Source organism: Glycine max, chromosome 18 (genome assembly GCF_000004515.6).
Source record: "Glycine max cultivar Williams 82 chromosome 18, Glycine_max_v4.0, whole genome shotgun sequence".
Lineage (NCBI taxonomy): Eukaryota > Viridiplantae > Streptophyta > Magnoliopsida > Fabales > Fabaceae > Glycine > Glycine max.
Window position 1 is genome coordinate 20,428,517 of NC_038254.2, and position 21,838 is coordinate 20,450,354.

Below are 21,838 nucleotides of genomic sequence, written 5' to 3' on the forward strand. Positions count from 1 at the left end.
AACTAAACTGATTCGTCAGTCGTCACGATCACAGCTAACTGTGCAGGCATGTTATGTTGCCCAGTGTTAAAATGGACACACGCCTTTACATGCACGATTCAAAAGCCATTTGGCATCATGTTAAGATAAAACAAAGTTTTCTTTCCATGAGGGGTTTTCTATAGTCTAAAATGGAGGCGGGGAGAATGGGACATAAATAAATGCATGGTTTCAATTTAGGGTTTAGATAATAAATAAGTTGCATAAATGTTCATCTCTGGTTTTAGGTTGTGAAGACACAAAGATATAAGAAAAACATCTTGGGTATCAATAGTGCGAAACAGTAGATAATGTATTGTCTCTGCACTAAAATCCATTGCTTATATAAAATGATTATTAAGCATAGAACCTAAAGCAAGTTGGAGTTCATCCAACTTATCCGTTCATAAAGCCTGGCAACATTAATTTATTTTATTGTTGGAAAACAAAAAATTATTCAGGTGATACCTCTGTCCTTTGTCTGAATGGATCGTCATAATTTCATAATGAAAATGTGATAATTGAAGAGGAAATGCTAAGAAAGTACAGAATGTATATAATATATATTAATATATAATATTGTCAGGGCAGAACAACTTTAGGTGACCTCAAATTACAATCACCTACTCATAGTTACTAAGATTGCTCATACATCAATTTACATTCAATTTTATGATACCGATATTTATTGTGCTTAGTATACATAATATACGCCCATTCGATTTATTTTTTTCTGCTCTAAGCTAGCTAGCTGGGGACTTGCATTTATCATAGCTTGCTTTTCTCTAGGGAAAACGCTGTTTAGTATGATTGAAAATTCGTACTAAACACACGAATGATGTGACTTGCTTAGATATTTCTCTTTGCAGTTTTAATTTCAAACGAAAACCTGTTCAATGTCTTATCTCTTGGTTATCGCTTAAGATCTTAGTCCTCTATTTTAATATTTTTTTTTTTTTGCTGCATTTAATATCATAACCTTCACTTCGAAAAATCCCCTCGAAAGTGCCGGTAGCAAGCAGCAACCTGTAAGCTCCTTTTTTTATGCTATGCAAAATGTTCAAACCAGAATCATCATGGATTCTCTTACGTGTCCCATTCATGTGGTTCTGTTCTTATTTTATGCTTTCTCCTTCGGTAGTTAGAAATTTCAATTGACATGTGTTTGGCCGATGTAAAACCCACCTTCAATGACTAAGGTTTGCTCGTTTCGATGGAGAAATTATTGTGTGGTGGGATAGCTTCCCCAATTAATTGGATAAATGATAGAATCACAAATTTATTATTTTATTTTTCTTTTAATATCTTAATTTATTATTTTAAAATAAAAGTAGGTTATAAAAATTAACATGTCAGGCTATTTCGAGCTGTTCGTATCATATAACACTATTGTTTCTCTAACCCTCTATATATGCCCACACTGAATATATTCAAATCACAAGCATCCTAATTGTTAAAAATATAACAAAACATAAAGCAAGCACATCTTAATGAATTTTAATCTGTTTTTTCCTTTTGTCTTTTATTATGGTATTTTCAGAGACATTGTCCTAAGTAAGCTAACTGATTGTTTAGTTCTCTCATTCAATTAGATAATTAGATTGTATTTTATTTGTAATTAATAAGCCTTAAACGTCTGATCATCGGAAAATAACAAATGTTACTTCCCAAATACACACTTAGTAGTTACACTTACATTAGTCATCTAGCTACTTTACTGATCATAGTTTAAAAGTTGGCCAGCATTTCAAAAAAAAAAAAAAAGAAGAAGAAGAAGAAGCAAGTTTACCCGAAAATTCTTACAACAACAAAAACAAAGTCTAATTCTACGAAGTGTGAAGTTGGCTATACAGATTCATTTAACTTTCTTAAGAACCATATCTTTGCTAAAGATTAAAATCTCAGCAGAAAATTCTTGCAAAGAATAAAATAAAGTGAATATTTTACGAAAAGAAAATATTCTCCTTGTTCCCATTAGCCACGTACTCCCAGTTTCCAGGGCACATGCCGATAAAAGAAGGTTTTCAAGGATTATTAATCGCCCTCGTACAATCTCCACATCTAGTTTGCTTTGTTAATGCAATCGAAAAGGAAATCAGATTCAGATCATATAAATATATATATCATTTTATTTTTGCGCTGATAGCATTAATGTCCTCATCTTTCTCCCTAGCTTCCTCATTAAACTATTGGCACGTCATTCTCAACCTTCTCCTTCCCTTCTTTCTCTCATCCCAAAAAGAAAGTCAAGACAAAATAGCATGCACAACATGAGCACCCTCTTTTTCTTTATCCTTCTATCAACACTACTCGGTGTAAGCACAGTTTTCTTTCTCTCTTTCTCATAGTATTGTTATGTTCAAATCTAACACACTATTATGAACACCGCAATGTGTGTCTATCTATGCAGGTTTGTTATGGTGGTCGCGGCTTAGGAGATAAAAACCCGTTCACACCAAAGACTTACGTGGCACGCTATTGGAATAAACACGTCCGCAACAACTTGCCAAAGCCATCGTTCCTTCTTTCCAAGGCCTCCCCAATGAGCGCCGCCGAAGCGGCATCGTTCGCCAAGATTGCCGCCGCCAACTCCCTCTCCACGCAGCTGCCAGAGTTCTGCTCCGCCGCCCACCTCCTCTGCTTCCCGGAGGTCCAGCTCAGCCTCGAGAAACACACCGAAGACGTCGATTTCCAAACCTACGATAACTCTCAGAACTTCTCCAACTACGGAACGAGTCGACCCGGCGGAACCGACTCGTTCAGAAGCTACGCCACCACCTTCTCCAGCCGTCCCGACAACAGTTTCCGCCGCTACAGCCGCCGATCCGCCGGCCACGTGGACAGCTTCGTCCGCTACGGAGGCTCCATCGGCGACATCTACCAGACCTTCAACACCTATGGCACTTCCTCCGCCGGCGGCGCCGGCGAGTTCAAACAGTACGCCACCGAATCAAACTTCCCCGAGCTTGATTTCACCACCTACTCCGACAGCTCCGGCGGGAGGAGGCAGTCGTTCTCGAGCTACGGCGAGAACGGCAACTCCGGCGGCCAGAATTTCACGAGCTACGGCAAGAACTCCGCCGGCGCCGGGAACGAGTTCTCCAGCTACGGGACTAGCTCCAACGTTGAGGCGTCTAATTTCACGAACTACGGCGCGAGAGGGACAAGTCCCAACGACACGTTCACAAACTACGGCGTGCTGCAGAACATTCCTGAAGTGAACTTCCAGAGCTACGCAGAGGGAACCGTTGGTGGCACGGAAAGTTTTTCAAACTACAGAGTACAAGCTAACGTCGGTGACGACTCGTTTCAATCCTATGCCAAGAACACCAAAGAAGGGACCAAAGTGGATTTTAGAAACTACGCTATTTCCGCAAACCCTAGTTCTGATACTTTCAAAGGCTACGCTAAAGGAGCAGAAGGAGATCACAAGGTTGGTTTCACAAGCTACGGCAACGACACTAATACTACGTTTAAAGATTACGTCAAACAGGGCGTTTCCTTTGCTAGTTACAACGTACCTTCCAGTTCCGCTTCTAAAACTGTCAGTGACAGTTTTGTAAAAACGGGTAAGTTTTTTCGCGAGAGCATGATCAAGGAAGGGACTGTTATGCCAATGCCAGATATAAGAGATAAAATGCCTCCAAGGTCGTTTTTGCCCCGCTATATTTTGTCGAAATTGCCTTTCTCGTCTTCCAAGATTTACGAGTTGAAGCGCGTGTTCAAGGTGTCTGATAACTCATCCATGGACAAGATGATCATGGACTCGTTCGGGGAGTGCGAGAGGGCACCCAGCGTGGGTGAGACCAAACGCTGCGTAGGTTCCGTTGAGGATATGATTGACTTTGCAACCTCCGTTTTGGGTCGCAATGTCGCCGTTTGGACCACAGAGAATGTAAATGGATTTAATCAGAACATTATGGTGGGTGGTGTCAAAAGGGATGAAGGGTGGGAAGGTGACCAAATCGGTGTCGTGCCATCAGAGCTTGTTCCCTTACTTGCTTTACTACTGCCACTCCGTTCCTAAGGTTCGGGTCTACGAAGCGGATCTATTGAACCCGGAATCTAAGGCCAAGATTAACCATGGAGTTGCTATTTGTCATTTGGACACCACTGCGTGGAGCCCCACCCACGGTGCATTTGTGGCGCTTGGGTCGGGTCCGGGTCGGATTGAAGTGTGCCATTGGATCTTTGAGAATGACATGACTTGGACAATTGCTGATTGATTGAGAAAACTAGAATTACTTTGCACTTTGCACACTGGCTAATTAAAATGATAGCAATGGCTAGATAAATGGTTTTTCACCCTTTGGAAGAAGTCATGCTTATGTAATAATCACTCAATTAGGAACCTGTGTTTGTAATTGTGTATTATAAGCATGAGATTAAAATATAATGACAGTATAAATGTCGATAGAGGTGAGCATGATTTGAACCGGTTTGGATATATATAAAAACCCAATTATTTTTGTAAGAACCAGATTAGATTCTTTATAGACAAGACTCTTAAAACTTGTTAATTTTAAGAAAACATTATGTTTACAGATTTTTGGAACTTATTGTTATTCCCGGCCAGTAATAAATTTATGGAATTGAAACCTGAAAAAATAAGAGTTATTGATCTAGCAGGACAGTATTGTTATGCTAACATGACAAAATAAAAATTAATATATAAATCCTTGTATATGATTAATGCTTTAATTTAAGCCTTTCGTCAGTACAGTATATTTTTCTAATTCTTTTGACTCTATCACTGATGTATGTGTTGACTCGATCACAGGAGTTTAATGTAAGTCACAGAACATCTAATCAAATAGACACCAAGTCATTAACAGTTTAACACATTAGCTAGCATCCTTGTTATTACTTAATACTTAAACATGTTAAGTGTACTACAATAGTACTCAATTGGGTGACGTTGATAATAATAGGTGAGCAAATATAGCCCTGCTTTTTGCAATAGATCTTTACCCATCAAGAGCAAAACCTTCTTGGCAGAAACATTTGAGCACTTTTTGATGCCAGGCAAGCCAAGATTCTTTAAGGCAGGGAAGATGTCAGACAGCTTAGGCGCTCCCAACCTCCTTCAATATTCTCACAATTATCTTCCTGTACTCCCCAGCCTCAGCTACAGAGTGCTCAAAATCCTCCTTGTAACTGTGAAGTGTGAACTACATTATTCTGTATTTTGAATCAGACATCCTCCTTGACCATGCTCTTGAGCTTGATCTTCTTGTGATTTTGGATTTCCATTTAGTTTAGGAGGCCTCCCAAGACCTCGGCCTCCAGCACTCTACTTAGCTTCATCTCTTTGTTGTAACCTATGAAGCAAGGGGAGGCTAGCTAGTTGGCGCTTCCCATTTCCGATACTGCACGAGGACGGAAATGGGACAGATACGATCAGGGGATATCATTGACTTATTGGGTATGATTGACCAAGATGGGAACGGCGGCTTCATTTTGTGGGGACGTATTGGAGATGGCAGTGGCCTACACGCATGTCCCCACAAAAGGTGTTATCCCTCTCTTCTACCCAACGTCGGCATGCTCCATCGCAAAACTAAAGCCCCCACCTCAAACATTGGTGTGCCACCACTCAAAGAGAGCGACGGTTAAAACGTGTGCCGTGTGTTGTTTGGAGAAGAAGGATAAGAAAAAGGAAGAAAGAATGAAAGGGGGGAGGAAGATGAAGTGTTCCATTTTTGTTCCAGATCTAATTCTGATTTTGTGGGTTGTTTATTCATGTTTTAATGTATAATTTTATTTCCCTAAATTGAACTCATCTAGTTCAGGCATCAGAAAAAAAAAAAGAAAAACATAAAAAGGAGGAAAGAAGACTAAAGAAGAATCGATAGACTCTTTCACAGTGCACTCACTTTCAAAAATTCGGATTTCCTCTCTTTCACTCCCTCTCTCCTCTCTTTCACTCTCACTTGACTAGTCAAAATTGGAGAATCAGTTATCACTGAGAATGTTCACAATGCTTAATGTTTTATTTCATTTGTTATTTTAGACATTAAACTAAATTGTTTAAGTGCTTTTTAATGTTAATTTTATACTTTGCACCTTAATGCTTTATTTTAGTAGACCATTGGATTATCTTTAAGTTTATAATATGTCAATATTGTTACTTATTTCTCGTGTTTTTTAAAATTCTCCGTTTTTTAAATAATAAAAATTATTAAAAAAAAATTCATTTCCTAACCATACCCATATCTTGGGATTTCTAAATTTATCATTTTCCGTTTGTGTTCCCATACCCGTATATGTCCCGTCCCCGTTTTGGTGCATCCAAGGTTGTAACGGCTATTAATTGAAGTTATATCATGAGTTCATGATTGCTTAGTTCTCTCATCATGAATCACTAAATAAGATCATAGTTGAATGAATTAGGATACCAAAATAATGAAACAAGATTATGGTACTTATATCTTGTAGTTATTAGTCTCCAAGGCCCCTTTAGTCTTCTTAAATGTTCTTACAGTTCATTTGAATATTTCTAAAATATCTTTAATTATAGGAAAGGATATTTCTCTCTTTCTTTCTCATACTTGGTGGATAAGTATTTAGACTAGACTAGACAAAAGTTCCTACCGTATGTCCCAAGACATATATCTATAGAGAAAGTATAGATGGAATCATGGAAACTACCCTTTTATATAGGACACAATAGTTCATTCATGTCTCTTCCTCTAGAGCTATGTCTATTCAAATCATATTCTTTTTTGAAAAAGTTACAATAATTTTGCCCTCATCATAGTTCCATTTTTTAATTATTACACTATGTAGGTGTCTTTATTGTGTGATGTCTGATATTCATTGATCACATTATAGATCACATTATATTACACTTATTATATATTATTTGGTGTCTAAGATTTAAGTTGTTAATATCAAATAAAATATATAATTTTGATTAGATAAATGAAGACATTGATTAAAATAAGAAGGAAGATTTTTATTGAAATACATAAAATTCTATTATTTATAATTTTTTGTGTTTTTCTATGATTTTGATTATAAATATTTTCTTATTTTAATTCTTTAATTAGTGTCATTAAAAGACTAGCCAGGAAGAGATTTTTGAATATCATAATTAATTTGTTTTGAATATCATAATTAATTTGTTTTCGAGATAATTTTAAATAACTAATTTTAGTCTCATAATATGTAAAACTATGATTTGAATTTATGCTGAAAGATATATCTAAATTTACTGTATTTATCATGTCTCAAAATAATTATTTTAAAGAATAGTATACGTGAAAAATCAAAAAGTTATTTTATAATAAAAAATTATATATAATGAACGTTATTATACTGGTCATTTGATTATCAACGGCGGTCTTACCTAACCAACTTTTTGATCATGCATAATAAGAACGTGAGTTAATTTTTAAAAGTTTCCTTGACCTTACCATTACCAATTAAGGATAGGGTATTTGCTAACTAAGCATTTTTCAAACTCAAAAGTTATTGTTGATTTAACGGTATCAAATTCAAATATAATTACCAAATATATCGATTAATTGACATAAAATTATTTCACTTGATCGTGAATCAAATTTAAATTTTGAGTATATAATTTTGTTAAATATTAAGAGGTAAAATTTTGACATCTAATTCTATTTGGATTAAATTACATCGGTATAATATTATTATATTATTTTATAACATTTAATTACATAATATTTTCTTAAGCCTTATCGTGGATTTAAAAATTCATTTCACTTATATTACATATACAACATTTTATATTAATTCAAAATCATTTGTTACATCGTTCTTATAAATTAAAATCAAAATAATATAAAACATTTCAAAATATACTAAAATATGAATCATTTGATTATCTTTTTATTATTATTCAATTTTGACAAAAATTGATATAAACGATTTTGATATTATGTAAATATAATTCAAATAGTTAAATAATTAATAAAAATCATATTTTATATCAAATTATAAAAATGACATAATAATGATTAAAGTTACATCAATATAATTTGATCAATCTCTCTCTATATATATATTGGATCTAATAATTGATTTAAAATTTAATCACTTCCAAAACTCATTGTGGCTTTATAAAAATAAGTTCAACCAAAATTAAAATCAAATAATTTCTCATAATGTTAACATGTGTTGCAAATTGAATTACACAAATTAAGTATACATAGATCCTTTCTATCAAGATAACACAGAAAAAAAAAAGTTTATCATGGTACATGCTGAAAAAAATTATGTATCTTCAATAACTTTTAATATTCATTGAGAAATAAAATTTTGATATTCGGAGCGAAAATCCAGGCATTTGTTTACAACGGTTAGTGCATTTGATCAAAACAATTCACTCATATTACTTGGGTCCGAGTCAGATTTTACTTGTTAATAATCAATAATCAATATGTAAATTTTAGCTAAATATCTCTTGAGTACATCATAAATGATTAATCTTTGTTTTAATTTTTTAATAATTTTTTTACTACATGAATGTATATCATCAATTATAAGTGATGATATAATATCTTATAAACAAAGCTTTTTAATTTAATCAACGGTTGATATGGTATCATAACCTTATTTACTGGATGATAAAGATTTAAAATAAAAATTTTGATATTTCAGAATTCAGTACAACAAAAAAATTAACTAAAAATCTAAAATAAAAATTTATCATTTATCATGGCATATTAAGTCTAAATATAAATTTTTACCAGATTCTCTGATATTCTCTGATATTGCAAAGGCCTTATCTTTCATTAATTTAAACTTTTATTTACTTACTAAAAAAATAAATTCAGGCATTTTTTCCTAATAAATGCATACTTTTCATGTTTATAAAAATACCAACCAGAAAGAAAGATATAAAAAGTAAATATATAATATATGCATCTTTGATCACGATGTGAAATGGAGCTTTCTAGAGATGTTAACAATTTCTCATTCCTTCTTGAGCGTCCAGGCAGGAACTTCATGAAAGAGGAAACAACAGGCATTGACAAACAATTGACGAAGGCACAAACAAACTTGCACGGCGTCGTTTTTACACACATAATATCCTTGCTCACCCACTGCGCATCTACACGTGTTTCTGTATTTATTCAAGGTTAAATTTCGTACATAACTTAATTTAAGTGTTTCGTAAAAAAAAAAAACTTAATTTAAGTGAAATTTCAATTTTTTAATTTCTGCATTTGGTTTTTATTATTTTTAATTATTAAAATTACATATTTTATTGTATATCAAGAATATAGCATACGTAACGTATCATTATTTTATATAAATTTTAAAAAATTATAAAAGAATCATTTTTTTTATTTTATATTTATATTTTTTATTCATTTCCCAATATATATAAATTAATACTATATTACATTTTCATTATATATTTATATATAGCTAATTATTAGACAAAATATAAAGTAAGTGACTTATTTTTAATAGTTAGCAAAGTATGAGAATTAAATATAACTAATTAAAAGTTTAGGGAACTAAAATTGAATATAAACTAAAGTATGCTATAAAAAAAAACAACCAAGTCATCCTTCTGTAATTTATAAATGTTTAATTCAATTTATTTTAAAGAAATGCTTTCTTAAAAAAATCAAGAGAACTTTCAAACATAAGTAGTTATTTTTAGAAATTAATATTTTCCAAACATACATTTTTTTACATTGTATTTTAATATTATTAATTTTAAATATGATGAATTAAGTACATAGATTAAAGACTATTGAATACATTCTTTTAAATATTTAAAACCACAAATAATAAATGTTTTTTAAATTTTTATATAATAATGTTTTGCAATAATTTAGTATTTTAATTTTTTTAACAAATACCCTTGTGCCAGGAAGTTTAAAAAAAAGTTGAAAAAATTATACTGTAATTGAAGAACTGACGTGAAAAAATGTTTTTTTTTTTTAGTTTTGTCATTTTTTGTTGTGACTTGTCAAGCAACAATTGGGTGGTGTGGGCATGAAGCTAATGTTGCAAAATTACAAAACACTAACTAACGTTATATTATAACCGAACCAACCAAAACCAAAGGGTGGTTGAAGCAGAGATAAGTGATATGCAAAACATGTCTCTAATAGCTTCACTCTCCTCCACAACTTCACAACTCACTTCCCTTCCTTCCCTCCCTTCTTCCACCTCTCCACTTTCTCGCAAATTTCCCCTCACTTTCCGGGAAAAAAACAGAACTCCAATCACACCTCACAAGCTCCCTTTTTCAGCAAGGCCTACCACTACCAGAGTGGTGTTGGTGAAGTCTCAGGCCACAGCACCTGCTTCTTCTGAGGCTGTGGCAGTGACACCTGTGTCTTCTGAGATGAAGGCATGGGTCTATGGGGAATATGGGGGTGTGGATGTTCTGAAGCTGGACTCCAATGTTACTGTGCCTGATGTGAAGGAAGATCAGGTTCTAATCAAAGTTGTTGCTGCTGCTCTTAACCCTGTTGATGCCAAGAGGAGGCAGGGAAAGTTTAAGGCCACTGATTCTCCCCTTCCGGTGATTCCCACTTTCTTTCAACTTTGTTCGTTTTTCATTCTCTCTTGTTTATGTGTATGTGTGAGTGAGAATTGGAGTTGGATTCATGGTCTAGTAGGGAAATAGGAGACATGAAATAAAATCATGGTTGGTGGTAAACTTCCATTCCTATGTTCCTAAGGAAAAAAGGGGTAATTAATTACGAGAAAAATGTACATAGTCTAATTGTCATGCAAGTAAGTTGGTTAATTTTTACAATAACTATTTTAAAAGTCATATTTGATAATTTCTGATTAGTTAAGTGTGTAAAAATTTGTGGATTAACAATGCATAGATATTTAACTCATTAATTAGCAGCATGTTTTCTTATTCTAACAGTGCAATTAAAAATTGGTACCTTGATTCAACTGTTTCTAGTACACGAAAAGCGTATAAATTCAAAAAAGGTAAAATGAATTAAATTTCTTTCATAAACAAAAATTAACTTATGCATAAGTTAAAATAAACTTTTGCAGAAAAAAAATGAAAGAGCTGCTATAAAAGTTGAAGTGCCTAAATTGGTTTTGACTTGTGGGAGAAACTTAACTCATTTTACTTATGTTATTCTTTCATAAGTATTTATTGAGCCAAACAAGGCCATAATTGAAGGTGTTATTTAGCAACGGAGGAAATCTTACAGTAATTGGGTGGAAAGGAAAGAATAGTTTTAGCTTATTTCATAATTTTGTTGGAGTAACTAAGCAATGAAATCAAATTTGGTTTCTTTTGTCGTAGACTGTTCCGGGCTACGATGTAGCGGGTGTGGTGGTGAAGGTTGGTAGTCAAGTGAAGGACTTTAAAGTGGGTGATGAAGTGTATGGAGATGTAAATGAGAAAGCACTAGAAGGACCTAAGCAATTCGGGTCTTTGGCTGAGTACACAGCTGTTGAGGAGAAATTGTTGGCATCAAAACCGAAGAATTTGGACTTTGCTCAAGCTGCTGCTCTTCCTCTAGCAATTGAGACTGCTTATGAGGGTTTGGAGAGGACTGGATTTTCTCCTGGTAAATCTATTCTTGTTCTAAATGGTTCTGGAGGAGTTGGTAGCCTAGTGATTCAGGTATTTACTCTCCAAATTAGTTCTACCACACTTAAAATTAAAACAATAGTTTTTAAAGTTTTTCCTCTCTTTGCATGATGTATATCAAATAATTTGTAGTTATCAAATGTTACATAAAGATTTTGCCCCTTAAACAATGAACCAGTGATTAAATAAGTTCATCTACTGACTAAAGGCTTCAACTAACTCAGCTCATAGCATTTCTTGGTAAATACATCACTTTACCTCTCATCTGGTATCCCCGATCTTACTGCTAGTCATTAGTGCTCAGTAAGTAAAAAGTTTAAGACTTTATTTATTTGTAAATGGAAAATGCTTGCTAACAAATTAGCCATTTTGACTTGTGATTGTACTTATACACTACATAGACATTTGACATTTCCCAACAAAAGTAATATTGTATCAGCTCAAAATTTATTTGGAAAACTGTGCTGTTGGTTTAAAAGGTTTCTATGCAGTTTTACAACAGAGATGCAGGGATTGTAAGTTTGTTTACCATCTCTCCCAGTTGCAATTGTTCTAGAGTACTTCAAACCTTCTTTTTCATAAACTAACACATTTTTTTTTCTTTTAGATTTATCTTAGTACATTTTGTGACACGAGTGAAAATGGAAAGCATAATTTACTTGACTAGGCATCAACAGAGGAAATGCATTAACATTGCTAACAACTGAAAAAATATTAAAACTTTAAAATGCTATAAGAAAATTCATACACTTAACAACTGACAAGTTATATTGTATTCGTATCTTCAATGACCAATAGCTAGCTAAGCAAGTTTTTGGAGCTTCAAGAGTTGCTGCCACTTCGAGTACTAGAAATTTGGACCTATTGAAAAGCTTGGGAGCTGATTTGGCTATTGACTACACAAAAGAGAACTTTGAAGATTTGCCAGAAAAATTTGATGTAGTTTATGATGCCATTGGTAAATATCTATTCCCCTTTTATCAATTTTTCCGATCTTCCATACAAACAAGGTTCTCAAACAATTTGGCGACAAGAGTTTGTGAGAAATACTTTGTTATTGTTGCATGTATACCATACTTAATTTTCTGAAATTCAATGAATAATATACTCTATAAAGGAAAATCACAAAAATTTCTTCCCATACTCCCACTTTCCCCAACACTAATTTATGCTACTCATGTTGATTGTGTTTCGTAACTTGCTGGTGACTTGCAGGGCAATGTGACAGGGCAGTGAAGGCTGTGAAAGAAGGCGGCAGTGTCGTGGCACTCACAGGTGCTGTTACACCACCTGGCTTCAGATTTGTAGTTACTTCCAATGGAGCTGTTCTGAGGAAACTAAACCCTTACTTAGAAAGTGGGAAGGTGAAGCCAATTGTAGACCCCAAAGGTCCATTCTCCTTTGATAAGCTTGCTGAAGCCTTCTCTTACCTTGAAACAAACCGAGCCACTGGAAAGGTTGTTATACATCCAATCCCTTGAATCAAATAAAAGGGATAGGCAATTTTTCTGTGTGTCTAGTAAACTTCACATTCTGTGCAAATCAGAGTTTAGATAAAAACTCAAAAAAATATAATGAACTTCATTTTTACATTCTTAGTACTTTAAATTTTCCATTACATTTCACCTAGTTTGAAAGCAAAACATTCTTCAAATTTGATCCGTAAAAGAGAGCTCTTCTTAGATACGGGGATAGAGTGTGTCGTCTACTCATTCAGTTAATTTGAAAACAGCAACATGCTCTCTGGTTTTGTTGGATAATTCAGTCTGGGATCCATACAATGTAAGATTATGTTTTGAAATTGCCAGTACAACAAAGTTCAGAACATAGAAGATATGTTCTCCATTATTTTAACTTCACCAAAATATTAAAAGAAATATTTCCCTTGTATCAAGTCGTGCCTTTCATACACGGTTCTCAAACAATTTGGTGAGAAGAGTTTGTGAGAAATACTTTGTTATTGTTGCATGCCTAAATTTCTATTTCATCGGATAATTAATTAATGTTGTTAACACCTAAAGTTAGTCGTTGGAGCAACAACTGCTGATTGGATACGATTGGCATAAGGAAACCAATTGAGGGTAAAAAGCTAAAATGACTAGGATGGAACACTTTGAGTGGTCTGAAGGCTGATTTAGAGAACGTGTAAGACAGATTGACAGATAATGGAATGGTTGAAAGGATGATAGTCATGATCTCCTAGATTTACAAATAGGGCGTATCACATTGTAACATGGACAAACATCAGTACATAACAACCCAATCATTTTCCTGCTTATTATTTGCATTATTTTGTTTATTTGCCTTATTTTGCCTATTTCATTCAAATTCCTTTATTGCTTTTAACCGTTTATTGCTTTCATTTATTGCAATTCTACATAGGAGTAGTTTTATTTAGAAATTTCAATTCATTGACTGCTAGAAAACTCTTTGGAATGGACTAGGAACCCAACCAAGGAACAAAGTCCCTTCCTTGGGTCAATCGCGTAAAGGGAATCAACGCTTGGTACTTAGTTGTCATCACGATTAAGGGAGTTTCACACCAACATAAAATTGACACGTCCGGTGGAACCCTTGTAACACCCCGGACGAATCACATCGAAATGAGAGGAATCCACAGATTGTACAGGTGTGGGACTGTATAGTTGAGGATGACTTAAATGAATTAATTGTAACTACCCATATCAACAAGATGCATATACTTTTTGGTAACTCATCACTTTAGAACTCCACAGTTAAGTGTGCTTGGCTTAGAGTAATTATAGAATGAGTGACCTTTTAGGAAGTTTCTCAGAAAGTGTGTGAGTAAGGACAAAGAACGTTGAAAGTTTCATATTGGTTTGTGGGGACAATCATTGATCCTGAAAGCAACCAAAGTAGATTATCGAGGTTTTCAAAAGGGCTACCTATGAAGGGTTCTGACCAATTGAGGGTTTTGACCAATTAAGGGTTCTGACCAACAAGAAAGTTGAGTGAATTGTCACCATGTGAAGTGTTGTAGAGTCTGAGTTGCCAAGAAGTCAATAATCTTGGGCGTTACAAATGGTATCAAAGTAGACATTTCTCCCAATATGGTGTGGTTCGAGGATGAGTTCGAGGATGAACCGCACAAAATGAGGTTTCCAATTCTTCCAGCAGATCATCTTTGGCATATGCAATAACGATCAGGGAAACAAAATATGGAACCACTCGCTATGCGATCTTCCAACCATCAAGGTGTTGTTCAAGCAGGCATTAGCACTACATCGACAACTCCCACATCTGCAGCCGTTAATACCCTTGTGGTATCCAAGACAACCACTACCAATCAGCTAGATTTTATCTTAGAAGATTGTGAAGATAATGAGGGAGAAGTTCCAAATAACATGGTGCCAATACTAGAGATGGTGACACTCGTCTTGTCTACCATAAGTCATCAAATGGAGATGGGTCCATGATATCATGCAACAAATTTCCAAACAATTGGGTGATATTGTGAAACCTATGGTCATGAATGAAATCTAGAAGGCTCAAGAGGAGAATGCTGTCACAATTAATGAGAGGCACGCAATGACTTATTCTATACCCAAAATTCAACCTTTGGTCATTGGGCCTATGACAGGCGTTGAAGCATTTGGACCTCCTCCAGTGCAATTTGGTACGGTGCAAATGGTTGGGTGTTCGCCCAATGTCTCAAGCACTATTGGATTTGATGGAAACTTGCTTGTGGAGCTTCTATGGAGGCTGGATCTTTGAGCTTCAATGAGGTCCTTTAATGGTGGTTTTCCACCATGGAGATGCAGCGGAAGACAAAGGAGAAGAGGTGAGAGGAGGCGCCATCCATTAAGGAATAAGCCATGGAAGAAGGAGCTTCACCACCAAGATGAGCCTTGGATAAGAAGCTTGGAGAGGATGCTTCAATGGAGGAAAAGAAAGAGGGAGAGAAAGAGAGAGGGGGGAGCACGAAATGGAAGGAAGAAAAAGGGAGAGAAGTTGAACTTTGAGTTGTGTCTCACAAGACTCTCATTCATCAAAGTTACAACAAGTGTTACACATGCTTCTATTTATAGACTAGGTAGCTTCCTTGAGAAGCTTTCTTGAGAAAACTTCCTTGAGAAGCTTCTTTGAGAAAACTTCCTTGAGAAGCTAGAGCTTAGCTACACACACACCTCTCATAACTAAGCTCACCTCCTTGAGAAGCTTCCTTAAGAAGATTCCTAAAGAAGCTTGAGCTTAGCTACACATACCTCTCTAATAGCTAAGCTCACCTCCTTGAGATAAGAAGCTAGAGCTTAGCTACACACCCCCTATAATAGCTAAGCTCACCCCCATGACAAAAAACATGAAAATACAAAAAAAAGTCCTTACTACAAAGACTACTTAAAATGCCCTGAAATACAAGGCTAAAACCCTATACTACTAGAATGGCCAAAATACAAGGCTCAGACGAAGGAAATACCTATTCTAATATTTACAAAGATAAGCGGGCTCATACTTAGCCCATGGGCTCGAAATCTACCCTAAGGCTCATGAGAACCCTAGGGCCTTCCCTTGGATCTCTAGCCCAATCTACTTGGAGTCTTCTACCCAATGCCCTTACGGAGTAGGATTGCATCATTCCCTCCACCTTAGAAAGGATTTGACCTCAAATCCCGAAGTTCTTCATACTCTGGGCTCCTTTCCTCAACACCTGTAAAAAGAACAAAAACATATGTATTAGTGGTGTTTGGTATGTTGAAGTAAGGTAAGGTCTGAAAACCCATTTCCTGGGCATCTTCCCATGAAGGAACATGGTTTCTCACCAACTCAATGAGTGGTGCTACAAGTATAGAAAAATATGGGACAAACCTTTTGTAAAAGTTTGTTAAGTCATGGAAGCCCCAAATCTTTCTTATACTTGGTGGAGTGGGCCACTCAGGAATGACCTTTATTCTCTTAGGGTTCATGGGAACCCCTTGATCACTATTTGAAAAATTAAGAAAAGTAACGCAATAAAACATACCTTTTTCTGTATTTTCATATTGATTATTCCTACCAAAAAGTATGACAAACCTAAGGTGTCCCATATGAGTACCTAAGTTTGTATTGAAACTAAAAATAAGAACAAACCTACCTAATGGGTCCCTATGTACACAAATCATGAAGATGTTGGGTGCATGAGTGATTTTACAAAAGAGTGTTGCACCACTCAAAACATTCATCATACCACCTATTTTAGGGACCTTGTGCCTAATAATACCTATTTTGGGCACCAACAAAGCACAAGGATTTAAGCTCTTGCGAACCAAACCCTTATCCAACAACTTCTTTACTTGAGGAATAAACTCAAGCCCAAGAGGTGTGGCAATGCTAGCAAGTGCATTTTTACAAAAGAGAAAATGTGGAGGTTGTCTAAGAGGGAAAGTTTCTTCAATGCTTGTCTTTATTGTAAAATGAGTTTCCTTCTTAGCTAAACTCTTGGAGGAGACACTTACCTCCTTACACTTCTCTTTAAGCACTAATGATTGTCCTTCTTCTTGGGGGTAGATTTCTTCACTAGATTCTTCCCCTTTTGCTTTTTCACTTTCACTAGAGGAAGGTGAAGTAGTAGCCTCATCTTGGCTACTATAAATGTCTTGGCCCCTCATAATCATGGTTTTTGTGGTGGGGCATTGAGAAGTAATGTGTCATCTTCCAAGACATTTAAAGCACTTTATAGAGCTAGTTTTCTCTTGCATACTAGCCTTAGGGGCTTGCTTTTCTATTGTCTTCCCCTTATCATCTTTGGGCTTAGAAGGTGTCACCCCTAAGATGCCTTGACCTTGGTCTTTCTTTGGATAAAAGTGAGAGCTATAAGATTTTGAAGTAGACTTGTTTTTAAGTTGTTGCTCTACCCTTATTTCCCAATCTAAGTTAGCCTCTACATTGTCCTTCCCATGGAAGTATGAGAGTTTAATGTTAGCCTCTTGAGGCTTTCTTTCCTTTTCTCTTCTATGGGAGTGAGGTCTAAGATGTGACCTATGCCTTCCTTCATAATAGCCACGAAGTTCTTCACTTAGGCTTTTGCTAGAGTTATGACTACTATAGGAGGCATATTTTTCTCTTTTCATTTCTTTCATTATTTTTCTTCTTTCTTCCTCTCTTATTTTCTTTCTTTCATCTTGACTTATTTCTTCCACTTTTTTTTTTCCTTTTTCTTTTCTCTCTTGTTTTTCTTTCCATAACATGAGGGAACTCAACTCATCTAAGATTATAGATAAAGGGTCTTTATGACTTGTACCCTTGCCATTAACACTAGATGAATGATAACTCATGTTGGTTCCTAAGTTGTGGTTCTTTCTTGTTGGAGGTTTGAAAACAAAAGGTAAAAGAAACTATGATTGAAACTAGCCAAATAAACACTAAAAGAGGTGTGAAAGATAAGGTAAAAAAACTAATTGGTAAAAGGAAAGCTATCTAGGCGGTTTGACAATGGAAGGTAAAGGAAATAAGCTATGAAAGTAAGCAAGAAATGTAAACTAGGCGAATCCTAAGAGTGTTTGGATGACCACATTCAAGGTTCCCAACAAAACACTCACTATCCTAAGTAAAAATTGCCTAAAACTATTACACACAAATGGAAGTTTGATAACCTATTGGAGGCTCCCAACACACTTCCAATGAAAGGTCTTTTTGTTACAAAACTTGAAAGCAATGAAGGTAAGTAAATTGCAAATTACAAAATTACAAAACGGTCCTAAATTTTGGTGGTTGTTCTCTCTTTGGTGATTCACTCAATTTGGAGTGCTTCTTAGTCCAATAGCTCTTAAGGTGGTTGGCCCCTTGCTTCTGGACTCAAATTCTTCAAGGGATGACACTAATCCTCCTTCCAATTCCCTATATGGCAACCCACAAACAAGGAAAAAAAGAGACAAGCAATAAACAAAGACCAAAAAAAATGAAATGAAAGCTAAACCAATGGAGTTTTAACAAGACAATTTTTCAAGGATTATTCAACAATTAAAGCAATGAAAAGGACATAGAAGCAAGCTAGGACTCAAAGAGAAACTTAGAATGGCTCTAGAGTAGAGTAAAAAAACTGAAAAAAAAGACTCAACAAAACTCTAGCTTTGGCACTTGTCTTCACACTAATTTTGAATTGAAATTTCCAATTATAGAATAAATTTTGAGCCAAAACAACAAGCACACTTCCCTTTCACCTTTTTTTTCTGGATACTGATTTTCCTGCCAACTTGTGCGATTTTTCGTATTTTTTTCTTTTATCCAAATCACTTGTTTCTTTTTTTATAACTTTTTTCCAGATGTCTAGAAAATTCAGTAAAACTTTCAGCTCAAAATTCGAAGTAACCAATTCTCAGTAATTTTTACAAGTTTGTATGTCCAAGCTGCCAGCACCAGCGATTTGTTTCTTTAAGCATGGTATATTGATTGCCTTGGGCTTACTTTCAACCTTCCTATGTATGTTGAACTCACTAGGATTGTTTACCACAGTTTTAGGAGTTCAATATTCACTTAGGATCAACATTTCAGCCAGCAATTCAATCACCAAAACTCAAATTCGCAATAGACACAATCATAAGGAAACCTAAAAGTTCAAGAAAAGGTTCACAATCAAAGACTCTCTAAGAATTTTGCATGAACATGTTAAGGACTAATTAACATGAAAGATTTGACTCAAATCAAATAATAGGCTAAAAGAATTTCATACACTCATGAACAAATGAGTTAGACAAAGAAACAAGAAAATAAAATTCAGCACAACATAAGAAATCTTATGTGACAAGTTTCATGACTAGACATGACTTCTATGACAAAACTACAATAGGTGAACAAGTCACTCTAGATTTTTGAGGTTTTCTTCTAATTTAATTTTTTTGTAAGAATTTTATGGTTTAGGTTTCAGCCACAAAAAATAACAAGACAAAACTCAAAGGAACCTAAACTCAACACAATTCATGGTTCAAGATCAAGAACAAGAAATTTGAACCATAGAAAATCAAATCTAGCTTCTATAGCAAGTTTAATCGGTGGAAACTCTAAAGAATTATGTTAAAAACATTTATCACAAGACATGGGAGGAGATACATGGAGAAAAAAATGAAGAAACAACAATGGAAGAGAAGGTAAAGCAAAAAAATTAATGGAGGTTTAAGGAGCACTTACTTGAAGCTCTTGTGCTCTGATTACCACTTGATGGAAACTTGCTTGTGGAGCTTCTATGGAGGCTGGATCTTTGAGCTTCAATGAGGTCCTTTAATGGTGGTTTTCCACCATGGAGATGCAGTGGAAGACAAAGGAGAAGAGGTGAGAGGAGGCGCCATCCATTAAGGAATAAGCCATGGAAGAAGGAGCTTCACCACCAAGATGAGCCTTGGATAAGAAGCTTGGAGAGGATGCTTCAATGGAGGAAAAGAAAGAGGGAGAGAAAGAGAGAGGGGGGGAGCACGAAATTGAAGGAAGAAAAAGGGAGAGAAGTTGAACTTTGAGTTGTGTCTCACAAGACTCTCATTCATCAAAGTTACAACAAGTGTTACTCATGCTTCTATTTATAGACTAGGTAGCTTCCTTGAGAAGCTTTCTTGAGAAAACTTCCTTAAGAAGCTTCTTTGAGAAAACTTCCTTGAAAAGCTAGAGCTTAGCTACACACACGCCTCTCATAACTAAGCTCACCTCCTTGAGAAGCTTCCTTAAGAAGATTCCTAAAGAAGCTTGAGCTTAGCTACACATACCTCTCTAATAGCTAAGCTCACCTCCTTGAGATGAGAAGCTAGAGCTTAGCTTCACACCCCCTATAATAGCTAAGCTCACCCCCATGACAAAAAACATGAAAATACAAAAAAAAGTCCTTACTACAAAGACTACTTAAAATGCCCCGAAATACAAGGCTAAAACCCTATACTACTAGAATTGCCAAAATACAAGGCTCAGATGAAGGAAATACCTATTCTAATATTTACAAAGATAAGCGGGCTCATACTTAGCCCATGGGCTCGAAATCTACCCTAAGGCTCATGAGAACCCTAGGGCCTTCCCTTGGATCTCTAGCCCAATCTACTTGGAGTCTTCTACCCAATGCCCTTGCGGAGTAGGATTGCATCAGGATTGCTGCCGCTACCCTCAACATCTCTCATGCCCATGTTCCAGCCGTTATCTGGGTAAATGGAGGGATGTCAGATATGGGGGATCAATATTAAGTCAAAAGCCCTTGGTGTTTTAATCATGACAAACCTTCTGAACACAAATCATTAGCCTTATGAGTTTATGCCTACAGTGTATTAAGAAAATATAAGTTCTATAAAGAACAAAAATTGAAGTAAACTTAGGGCTTTCATGAGTCACTCAGAAAGGATGATAAACTTGAAAGTTCAAAAGAAGACTCAAAGTGTTTTTGGCTGTGTACTGCAATAAAGAAGTCAACATATTCACTGGATAAAGAGTAAAAATTCAAGCCATGAGAAGTAATCAATATTTAAAGGACAAGAAATATGTTGCATACATGAAGATCTATACAATGAATGTGACATGAAGAACAACATTGCTGCAACACACTTAGAATGAAATTTCATCAATAAAATGAGTTCATTCTGGACATTTTATCAAAGTTCCAGAAATGCAATTGATTTGTTCTTGGTGGTTATGGAAATCTTGAATAAAGATATTCAACTTTTATGAACAAGTCGTGGTCTAATAAAATTTGGATCATGGACAAAATTGAACCTGAAGTTGCAAATGCTAGTATGTTTGGACAACTTGATATGTGTGCAGTAATTTGAAGATTGCTTATGCTACAAAAGTGAATTTGAGATGATCTTAATGGCTATGGAAATCTATGAGAAAGATCTACATCTTTCATGCAGAAGTCATGGGCCAATAAGGCTTGGATCTTGAAAGAGATTGATCACGGAGATGGAGATGCCATTTTATCTTCATAATATAACACAACTACAATGCTTTGAAGATTTCTTATGTTGTTGTGGTCCAAAGGACATGAGAACAGTGCTTGAATGTCAATGATAGAATTCTCTACAATGAAGACATCAAAAGCTAGTTTGGCCATTCAAAGGGTCAAAGAAATAAAAAACAGTAGCAATCATAACATGCTACAACAAGCTCACACTAGAATGTTTGGAAGACAAGTCAATCATGTCATCTCATGAAATTATTATTATAAGAAGAATATCCTGAAACTTTCCATTTACATAAGAAAACTATCTCAAATTAAAATATTAGATGTAGGAAATCTATGCATGCCGACATATTTGCAAATGAAAGATATAGGAGTAGAACGTAACAAGTGTTATG

At 35.2% G+C, this 21,838-nt stretch overlaps 1 protein-coding gene and 1 pseudogene across 1 annotated transcript; both read left to right on the forward strand.

Moving 5' to 3' along the window:
* The first annotated feature begins 1,669 nt into the window (after positions 1-1,669).
* LOC100795444 (polygalacturonase 1 beta-like protein 3) lies at positions 1,670-4,409 on the forward strand (annotated as a pseudogene).
* A 5,628-nt stretch (positions 4,410-10,037) lies between these two features.
* Positions 10,038-13,168, forward strand: LOC100780585 (2-methylene-furan-3-one reductase). Its single transcript, XM_003551972.5, has 4 exons — positions 10,038-10,534; positions 11,288-11,611; positions 12,377-12,536; positions 12,794-13,168. The coding sequence occupies exons 1-4, from the start codon at positions 10,097-10,099 to the stop codon at positions 13,057-13,059; spliced, it is 1,188 nt and encodes a 395-aa protein (XP_003552020.1). The 5' UTR covers positions 10,038-10,096; the 3' UTR covers positions 13,060-13,168.
* The last annotated feature ends 8,670 nt before the right edge of the window (positions 13,169-21,838 follow it).